Source organism: Lotus japonicus, chromosome 3, assembly GCF_012489685.1.
Source record: "Lotus japonicus ecotype B-129 chromosome 3, LjGifu_v1.2".
NCBI lineage: Eukaryota > Viridiplantae > Streptophyta > Magnoliopsida > Fabales > Fabaceae > Lotus > Lotus japonicus.
In genome coordinates, this window is record NC_080043.1 from 80,320,458 (window position 1) to 80,331,925 (window position 11,468).

The 11,468-nt window shown below is 35.5% G+C and overlaps 1 protein-coding gene across 1 annotated transcript; it reads right to left on the reverse strand.

The window, feature by feature from the left end:
* Nucleotides 1-3,406: 3,406 nt before the first annotated feature.
* LOC130746323 (uncharacterized) lies at nt 3,407-9,831 on the reverse strand. Its single transcript, XM_057598914.1, has 2 exons — nt 9,629-9,831; nt 3,407-7,108 (listed from the first exon to the last, which is right to left on the reverse strand). Exon 2 carries the CDS (start codon nt 7,018-7,020, stop codon nt 5,725-5,727), a length of 1,296 nt encoding a protein of 431 aa, XP_057454897.1. The 5' UTR covers nt 7,021-7,108; nt 9,629-9,831; the 3' UTR covers nt 3,407-5,724.
* Between the last annotated feature and the right edge of the window lie 1,637 nt (nt 9,832-11,468).

An 11,468-nucleotide genomic window follows, 5' to 3' on the forward strand; every position in this document is an offset into this window, starting at 1 on the left:
TCATCTCATCGTTCAATCATTCATCAATATCATCGTAGTTGTGTTCCTCATCAACTCAGCATTCAGCATCATCATCTTTATCTCATAGTTCAATCATTAACCATCATCGCAGATTCAGAGTTCCTCGCCTTCCACCGTTTTTGTTGGTTTCTCTAGATAAGTCACACATGCATTCCCTTCCCCCTCTCTATTTTCATGATTCACTTCACTCTGATTGTTGATTTATTTTCATATTTTTCATTTCCATGAATACAAATTTTGTGTAGATTGGTCGTTTAAAATGTTGGCTAAATTTTCAAATTTCTCCTAAGTTTCTTGCATTTTTATTGCCATGTAAATGTTTGGATCTGATGAACCAAACCATTCCTCATTGAATTGGTTTGATTTGGATTTGAGAATTTTTTTCTCAAAACCAAACCAAACCGACCAAAATTGATTGATTTGATTGCTTTTTCAACATAAAACCGAACTAGACCGACCCGTGTACATTCCTAACCGACCAAAATTGATTGGTTTGGTTACTTTTTCCGCATAAAATTGAACTAGACCGACCGGTATACACCCCTATTGATGATGCCACGAAAAATAAATTGAGTGCCTTAATTATACGGGATATATGGTGTAATGTTACATAAAGAGAGGTAGAGAGAAATGAGATATTTTCAAAGTGTGAACACATGTTAACCAAATTTTCATACTATAAACGTATTTATAAAATAGAAAAGTGATCACAAAACAAAAACTACCCCATTTGTAATCAAATAATGTTAAACTTTATTTTACCCAACGTAACAAAAGGTAAATCAAACAATGTTATTATGTGAAATGAAAGAAAGCGACACAAACAAACTATGATTATAAGAAGAGTAATGATATATACACACCTCATTTTTTAAACACTTCATTTCCACATCTTTTTATTTCTATCTCTCTCCTCTTATCATTTATCACATATAATATTTTCTCTCTCTTACTTTTTCTTTTCTTCCTATCTCTCTCTTCATTCCACCTCTCTCCACCTCAAAGAGAGGTGTGAAGATATCATTTTTCTTATAAGAATTTATGTAAATAACTTATACTTATGTACAAGTTGTTTTAAGATCATTTTTATGAGTTGTTCGAGTTGACCTACTTATTAATGTGCTAGCGCTCTTTTTTTTATAGACAAATCTTAGTTGTTAGAAATGTTAGTAAATTAATCCCTTCTGCGAACCCGGGACCCTTCACCCTTCATCCTACCTAACCCTTATTTCTATAAATTTTTAAATTAACTTATAAATTATTGCTTATATAATTGTTAACACTTATTATCACCAGTGTTATTACACTCGGACCGGCCAGTCAAACCGGTCCAACTGTGAACCGGTGACTTAGCCGGTTCGAGTTGACAATCGGATCGGTCATGCATTCAAACCAGAATGAACCGGAACAAATCGACCGATTTAGATGAAAATGGTGACTCGTCTGATTTTTTGTTGAACCGACGAGAGCTGAGTAACTTATTTTGTGTTTTTTTATTGATATGTTGATAACAGGCCGTACAAGGGAGCTCATTTTGGAGTTGTGCAGTTAATATTTAATATATTTTGACCTTTCAAATTGTATTGTTACCTCGAGGAAATGTGAAGAAATGTTAACCACTACACCATCATGTTATTCAATGTTTTGAAATTTCTTTTATTATTTATATATTAACTTTATATTGTATTGGACTATTTTATAATTTTTTAATAACACCAAGTCCAGCATTCGAACCAGTGATCAAATGATCATCCCAGTAACTCATTGACTCATTGCCCTTCGATCACTGTGCAAACACTTAAATGATAAATATTTATTAAGTATATAGGCCAATTTTCATCCACGTGCATTGAAAATGTTAACAAATCATTCCCTATTTTAAATTGAGCATTATCTTAATCTTTTTCAATTATATAATGGAAATAATTAAGTCCAAGGAGTTAAACTTTTAGATTAGTAAATGCAATATAATGTGGTGGCTGATAAAAATATGAATTTGGATTATCTCCAGCGGCTGAATGGTGCAGCAAACATAAATGTTAGAGGAACTAAATGTGATTTAACACTTACTTTTTAGTTAAAATAATTTCAACTATTAGATGATTGAATCAATGGATGAAAATCTGCTGGAGGGGCTGGAGAAAGTATCGTGCTGGAGAGGATCCATATTCTAAAAATATTGAGTTAGCCTCTGGTTGTTAGATGTTGTCATTAGCCTAATGCATTGACATGGCACTTGCGTGGGCAAAGGAAGGTAGTTATATCATCTCTATATGACTGCCCACTATTTAATTTATTTCCTCCAATAAAAATTGTAGGGCACTTAAAGACAAAATAAGATAGTTTTCAGATGAAGAAAAAAAAAAGACAAAATAAGATAACATATAATATATTGATATATTCACATTCTTTTCTCTATTTTATACTCATTTTCCTTATTTTCTCCTTTTTTTTCCAAGTCGCATTCCTCATCACTATAGAAAATGAGAAAATTAATTATAAAATAATAACCACCGTCAAATTCAATTAAGAGTAAGGAATGGTCAAGATCTGCTCACATGACCATGTCATGTGGATATCCCACATGAGGGGATCCAAATCCCTCTCTTATACTCATATATATCTCTAGGCGGAGGTTAGATTGGGGTGAGTATGAAATTATTTCCCAAACGATAATGCCTCGATCCCTCTAATTTATCCACACATTAGTTTCTCTTTTATTTCATTTTCACTCATTTTTCTTTCTATCTCTCTTCTTTTCATATCAAATCATCAATTATATATATTTCATTTCTTTTTATTCTCTTCATGCAACTCAGGGAGTGAGTGTGTTTAAGGGGTGACGGAAATCCTACAGTGTCCATTCATACTTATTAATACTTGGTGGACGACACTAGGGTTAGTGTCGATTAAGCTAACACAACTCACATGACATTTTAGCCAATGCAAATTCATATAATTAGCATGAGTTGTACTTGCTGACTCTAGCATCAGATTGGCCAACGCTATTTGCCTATTTATGGCACTGAAAATAAATTTGTCGAATGTTAGCGTTGGTCGTGGACAACGCTAATATTGGCTTCAATGCAAAATTGGTGATGAGTTACAACTAATTGGTCACTGCTTATAAGGGCCTTTAAATTGGTCTCTCTCGTTTAGCTGAAATAGTAGCCTTTAACTTGGAGTTGTATGCTTGGTATCTTCAAGTTAGGGTGTAATTTATATAGCGTGCACAAGATCACCAATTCTTAGAGACTCCCAAATAGTTAGCAAATTATGTAAGTCACGTCATATTTACATTGATAGCCGACAAAATAAAGGTAATTTACATAGCATTAAGCAGATAGAAAAATATATTGTGGTGATAATTCTGGTAGTTTCAGAGTGCAAATAGCAGCCAAACTTCAAAAAAATACAGTTTGCAATTAGTGGCGATTAAAAGCTGCCACTAAAAGAAACATCAAATAATTTTTTTTTAGAAACAAAAGGATGATATATATATAATAATGAAAGCTGGGATAAGAGCCCGCATAAACAGAGTACATAAAAGGAACAAGGCATCCAAAGCCAAAGAAAAACAACAACAGGAAATTAAAGAGAAGTAGCTAAGAAAAGAGAGAACAAGGCATTGAACATAACAGCAGCCAAGTAAAAAGGAAAAAGAACAGCACGCGCGCCAAGCAGCCAAGAAGCAAATAGCAGCTAGAAAGGGTTGGCTCCTCAAACCCCCTCAGAACGCCACTAGAGAGTATTTGATCGATTGTAACCTGCTTTTGCTAAATTGTCAGCAGAGGAATTAGCTTTCCTGTAAATATGAAGCACACCCAAGCAATGAACTTCCAACATCAGGAAGTCAATTTGGTTTAAATCATTTAACAGCTTCCACAGACGGTTAGTCTTGATCGTGACCCACCCAACAACAGTTGTAGAATCAATTTGGTTTAAATCATTTAGCATCAAATATATTGTACAATTTACGATGGTTTAAAACCTCACTAACTGGCAGTGACCTGTGTGTACCTCGTGCATCAAGGGCTCTCCTCTCATATATATATATATATATATATATATATATATATATATGAATATTTACAGGGAAGGGGCTAAAATGGCCTCCAGAACCTCTTCTTCCAGAGGAAGGGGAAGCAGCAAATCCAGAGGTAAGAATGTTTCTTTACATCAAAATGGGTCATCCACCCTAAACCAATCTAGGTTATCCACCCAAAGCTTTGTCCAATCCAAACAAACTAAGGAAGACTATGCATGCCCATTCCAAACCCTTCAGGCCTTCCAAGAACAAGGTCTAACCACACTTCCAAAAAAGACTTGGGCTAGCATTGCAGATGATGATAGTTACCAAGACCTACCATCACTCCAAACAATAATCCAAACCCAGAAATCCCAAGTCATTCAAGCCAATCCCAAACCAATCCAATCAACCCTTCCCAGACAAGAATATCTCAATAAACCAATTTCCAAATTTGTCATGTTGATCGAACCAGAGTATTAGGACCAAACTAGTGGTGAGCTCGTAGCCGATAAAACAGCTTCAAAAGTTTTTCCGACATCAAGCCACCTTGAACCAATCAGCCACAACAAAACCCAAAACTTCTATGAGTTTATTCTTGTAGATACAGATAATGTGGCAATCAAACACTTTAGGGACAAAAATGATGAATCCCTAATAACCCATTCAACTTTCCAAATCATGAGAGTTCTTAAACCTTCAGACTTTGGTAGCAATCCCAACAAAACCAAGAAATTCTCCAATAACTTTGATCCAATAGGTTTTAATTATTGGGACCATGTCAGAGCCTGGGAAAATACCATCCTCGGCTTCCAAAATAAGAATCTCAAACATTCCTGGCTTATCTATTTCAAGAAAGCCACCAACTACTCTTTTCCAAATTGGTTCCACTCTTGGTGGGATTTCTTTGGACCTACAAAAGATATTTTTCCCCCCGAAGTACTGGAGGGATTCAAACTTTTTTCAAAAAATTGGAATAAAGATTTAAACAACTATCCGGTTAGTTTAAATTTTTATACAATCTTTTCGCTGTCTTGGATTTTTGCATGGCAGTACTTCATTAAAACAAAAAATATTCCTGAGCTCCACAAGCAAACCTCAATCAAATGGTGGAAAATCTTTGATGCTTCAATGGTTTCAAAAGAAAATATTGATCTTTGGATCAGAACAAATCAGAAATATCTGAATCATGCAAGTCCTCAATCTTGCCTCCTGCTCAACCAGAAGGCTCACATCACTGCAGCACTCGCAGGTGCCTCTTCAGAGGAAGGTTTATTGAAAAGCCTCCAAGTTGCCCTTCAAATACTACAAAATAATTCAAAAGACAATCAAGCATCTTCTTCAAAGGACCCTTTGCAGAAAAAGGAAAAGCATCGGATACCCTCTCAATCATAATCTAACGCCAGTTTCGTCCCAGACAGCCTGGAAGACAGTGAAGAAGATCTCCTTTGATTTTCATCTCAAAAATTGTACTTTTTACTGTAGCAAAGTTGACTTTTTTTACTGTAGCAAAGTTGACTTTTCACTGTAGTTAGTACCGAACAGTTCCAGTCGATAACCGGAACTATTCAAACAGTGTTTCTATTTTTCCTATAAATAGAGAGCCCCTCTTATGTTAGAGGGCACACTTTAGACGCAGAGAGATAGTCAGATCCTAGAGAGATAAACTGTAAGTCTTATCTCTTCCTGCTTTCTCTAACCCCTCTTGCTTCCATCTTAACCTTTCCTCTGTTCAAAAGTTGGAAATAAGCCTCATCACCTAATTGTTGAAGGTATTTGTTTGTGTAGTTGGCTTGTTCCATGATATCTTTGATATCCTTCCATGTAACTGCTTCCTCACTTTTCGTTTTAAACGGGGATGCTAGGACACGAAGGTTTTGGGCATTTTTAACCACAAAAGGTGCCTTGGGAGGTACATCTGATTGTATTGTTTTTTCATCGCTTAGTTGCCAGGTTATGACATCGACTTGATAAGGGTAATTAATCCCTTTTTTGATGGTATAAGCATGGAACCAGTTGAAAAAAGGGATATTTTGTTGGACGAGTTCAAGAAACCTATAGAATGGCTCTTGGATATTTTTTCTATTTTGGCCTTGGTAGTTTTTGAAGAACCATTCTCTTTGAGGAGTCCATTCCTCGGAATAGAAATCTTTTCTAAGAGATTCTTTATCAATAGTGAACTCTATGTTGATTGCTCCAATGAAATTTGGGGTTTCAATGGAGGAGTAGGTTGGGGATAAAGTAGATCTCTGGTCATCATTATCCATTTGGTATGTTGTTTTTACCGGTGTTGTAGTCTCAAAACCAGTAAGGTGGATTGTAGATTCATCATGGGAGGGTTCAGGTTGAGCTCTACTGATGGAATTGGTCCGAGACATGGAAAAAGATCTTCTAGACATAGTAGATCTAAAGTCTTCTTTAGTTCTGATCGATCTAGGGAGGGAAAAGGAGTTTCTCCTATCAAAGACTAAATCAACCTGCCCAGTTTGGTGTTGGATAACATCACGGAAGTCAGGGGTGACAATAGATTGAGCCGGTGTAGCTCTTTCTATTGACCATTTCTCTGGTAGAGTGATATCATTCCATTGAATAGTTTTTGGGACGATAATATTAGCTTTTTTATTATCAGTGAGAAACAAAGTGGTTTCTCCAGACTTTTCACAACTTGTTTTAAGGAAATGAGATTTGATTGAGTTCATAACCTTATACTGAACTCTGTAGATTAAGGTGATTGGGATAGATCCTTCCTTCATATCATATCCATGAAGCTTGATGTTAAGGAATAGAACATCAAGAATGTTCTTGTCATCCAGACTTACTGTTAAGTCCGGATAACAGTTGAAGAAGATTGGTCCATGACTCAAGCTAGATTCAATAGTTCCTAAGAGAGAGTCGTGAAAATTGTTATGTCTAGTATCTCTTAAACATAGAAGAACGGCGACGTCTAGTGAACCTCTAGTAAGAGGTTTCATACCAATTTGAACACTACCTATGTGCAGGTAGTTAAAACCTTTGAGGATATGTTCTCTGATGCTTTTCTAGTCCGCGTAGATTGTAAATCTGCCAAGGATATATTACAAAAAGATGTTAAAAATTTAGCTTCAAAACAAATTTTTGCTAGATGGCAAGCTATTTTAAGTGTTTTCAATTTTGACATAGAATATATCAAAGGCTCAGCAAACTCTCTCCCTGACAGTTTTCAATAATATCAATCTTCTGCAATCTTGTTTAATGGACGGCTAAGCCTCCTGCTTTATTTTATTCTGTCAATGGAAGACTGAGCCTCCTTTTAATTTATTTACTTACTGCGCATTTATTATTCCAGTCTATCTTTATATTCTGCAGTCTGGCCGCATCCTACTTCTCTTACCAGCTTTAATTCTAACCCCTTAAATCTGCTTCCGAACCCCTCTTGGTATATATATATATATATATATCGCTTGTTTGTGGTACTTCAAGCCAGATTAAGGTATGATACTCAAAATGAGTTTGTTCAATAATAAAGACTCATAATTGAAATTTTGATTTTGTTATCGTAATAATGCAGCGTTCCGCCTATCAAAAAAAATGTAGCGTTCCATTCTTAGGGACGCGAGATTTGCGAGCTGTTTTTTCAGCGTTGTATTCATCTATCAATCATGGTCATTTTATACGCATCTTCATCACCATCATTAGTTCCCACCACTAAATGAATTTTATGAGACAAAATTTATTAATAAGTAAAGTAAAATCTAAAAAATGTATTACCTTAAATAACATAATAATAAACTATTGATCGAGTTACTTAATGCGAGTACCCCATAAAACAATTTTTAAGATACCACATATAAGTATCCAATATAAGTGATTCCCCGTAAAAAAAATTATAAGTTATTCACAGGCATGATATTTGTGGCCTGTCATCGTGTCATAGGTCGAAGGTTATGTGGCATGTGATGTATGAGGGTGCTTTGTTGGGAAAAGTTGAAATTAAAATTAACATCTCTTAATATTGAAATAGTAAGTAGTTTTAAGTTTAGAGGCGGCACATGTCGTAGTGCCTTAAGATTTTTTAGGGGAATACCCTACTAAAATATTGTCACAGGTCAACTAGTTGACTTTCTTTTAAATAATGACTTTTTTTACAAAACAATTATAATTACCTATACGGCTATACACATCCCTATCCATTAATCCAATGATCGGCCTAGTGGCCTACCGTTTTGGATATGTATAAAATTTTCATAAATAAACAAACATTCTGGGTACAAAATGTCAGGCTTTGGGATTTCACATTCGAGCTAGGTCATTTTTATGGAATGAGTCAATATTCTCATTATCCTGAAACAATATTCAAATTACAAAAAAAGAAACAATGGGTTGTTGGCACCAATGGTTAGAAAAAAATTATGAGGTAGCAGGGCTACATCATGACACTATCTTGAATTCATTAGTCTCTAGCTACCCACCATAGATTAATTAGCACAACATTTCTTAGTGGATAGACAAATATATTGGCACAAAATCGGGCCATGTGAGACACCAGCATTGAGTTTTAATTTGTCAGATTGCATTTTTGTGGAAAATAACCCGCAAATCAATCATCATGAAGAAATTACTTGCGGTGCTTATTATCAAAAAGTTACTTGCGATGCTACGAGGAAAGTCTTTGACTAAAATGTCAGTGAATTACTGTGTGGATACAAGGAAAGAGATTAAATCCAACTTAATTAATTACGAGTTCTACCAAACTCAGAGATACACAAGTAACACAACCCTGAAATTTTAAGTGTTAATTTTAGTGGATTTATTTGGACAAAATTTTAGTGGATTTGAAGTGTGACCAATCACATGAATTGGATTTAGGCCCCAAACTCGGAGGGTACACAACCCCAAGATTTAAGCTAGCGTTGAATTTAACGAGCTTGAAGTGTGGCCCATCTCTTGAGCCGGGTTCAACTTAATGGTCATCACGAAAGCCAGGTTCCCTTAATTGATCAAAATACGTGGGGGTTCGAGATTTGACAGAAATTCCTTTATTAAAAGTGAATTGTTTCACTATATATAAATGATTGATTATGTTGGCTTTATTATTCCAGTATCTTCAGATTTGCTAAGATTTCTAAATTCTTTGTTGCGGCTTGTTTGGGCACTATTGTTTGTTTGTTGTGGTGCGTTGCGCATTCGCTCCTCTTCATTTTCATTTAAGGTTAGTGACATTTCTCTTGCGTTTACTATGTCTAGGGTCTGATTCAAATTGCTTTGTGGGTGAGGGCTTTGTCCCTCTGGGGTCTGGTGATCCTTCCCTTGAGGTTTTACATAAGGAGTTGATCTTAACCCTACCAAGTTCGCCTGGGCATTGCTTTTTTCTACCACCCTCACATTTCTCACCATATAAATTTATCGCACTTATATATTTCGCAAATTGTAAGTGTGAAAGCGGATGATATATATGAATATCTAAAAGGGTGATGAGAAAATTAACACCCATTTCACTTTGTCGTGATTCTATAATTCTATATATATATATATATATATATATGAACTTGCGGAAAGTAAAAAACATTTTGCAAATATAAAATGAAAACTCAGAGTACTTACAGAAACAAGCTTTATTCAAGGATAAACTGCAGGGATTACAAACATAGAGAGGGGGAGAGAGAGAGAAGAAGGTAGGGAAAAACCCGATGCCTTCTCTTCAGCTCTATGAGGCCTATTTATACACATTAAACTAACCATGATTACTTGTAAAAGTAACTCTGGTTTTTTAAAGTAACTAAGGTTATTCTGACCATGATTACTTTTAAGAAAGTAACTATGGTTTACAAAAGCAACTAGGGTTACATGATAAAAGCAGTAGATTATGATAAAAGCAACAGATTCTTGGTCTGCCATAATGAGGAGTTTTGATGTTGATCTTTTTGTCCTTTTGTAGGGGCCGATTAATTGAATGGATGATAACTGATTCCAAAACAGTCATCCTCATTATCTTGAAGATGATTTTCCATTTTGACTGATGAAGTGTCTTCAGCTGATGAATCGGATTTCTGACTTCCTGATACTGATATCATATCTAATCTTTTTTGAAATTCCACTGGCGAGCTGGCCGAGGCTAGTTCTGCCATGATTTTTGATTTTTCTTGAAGAAATGCGGCTTCTTGCGAGAGAGCAGGAGAGGCGGATAATTGCTTCTTGCTTTTTTGAGTAAGCTGATAGGTTTTTATCCATGCTTCAATTTTGGTTTGTTGTATTAATGAAATATTGAACTTTGCCCACCACTTTATCCTGAAGATTCGATAAAGTTGGTATAATTCTGTATCATCAAGGATTTGGACAGATCTCCAGTCCCAAGCTAATATCCATGAGATGGCTTGAGAAGCTGCGAACACAAGGAGCTGTTCCTCCATAACGAAGTTGGTCCTTTGAACAAAATATTTGAATAAAGGCTTAACTTCTTCAGGAAAAATTGATTCATCCAGACCTACTTGATAGAACCAGACTTTGAACCATTGTGGGAATTTCAGGGAAATCCCTTTTTGAAACCATATAAACCAAGAGTGTTGAAAGGGTCTAAGATACAGGGCTTTATACCAAGCATCTGTGTAGTCATAGTAATTATAACTAGGGGGGTCAAACTGCCTAGAAAAGTTTTTGAAGTAATGAAGAGGGGCATTCCAATCTTGTGCTGAAAGAACTTTGATGATTTTGATTTTTGAAAAGGCTATCTTTCCTTGTTTGTCTGGATTATGAGTAACCTCTATTGAGTCAGAATCAACGAGGATAAACTCATAAAAAAGTCGGGTCTTTTTGGGATGTCCTGGGACATATTGAAAGTTGGGAGGAAATAATTGGGTAGCTATCTCTTTGGGATATAAATGGAAATACTCTTTTTCTATGATGAGAGATGGCAAGCCTTCTGGCTTTTCTAGATATTCTGTTGACTCAGTTTTGACAGGAGATTTTGAAGAGGGTTGAGTTAATACGGTATATTTATTAGTCAGTGAGACTAATGGAGCTTTTTGATTTTGAGGAGGTGTTTTGACAATTTGTGAGGTAGTAAATTTTTGAGAGGATTTTGACGGGGTGGCTGGTACGGATGATCCAGCACTCTTGAGAGGAGTTATTGCAAGTGCTTTGTCTTTGGATGTTGAAGAAGAACCCAGTGGGGGTCCGTATTGATCTTTTGACTTGGGCTTTTCACTCATGCTTACCCTGTAAAAATTCTCTAGTTAGAAAATCTGGGAGGGAGTTACTATCTCCTTTGATATGAGTTATTTCAAAATCAAAGCAGGAAAGTAAAGATTGCCATCTAGCAAAAATATGTTTTGAAACTAGGTTTTGAACATCTTTTTGTAAAACTGAAGGTGCTGATTAAAAAGATCATCTTGAAATTTTTGAACACATAGGACTATTGAAAGAATTTCTTTCTTGACTGTGGAAT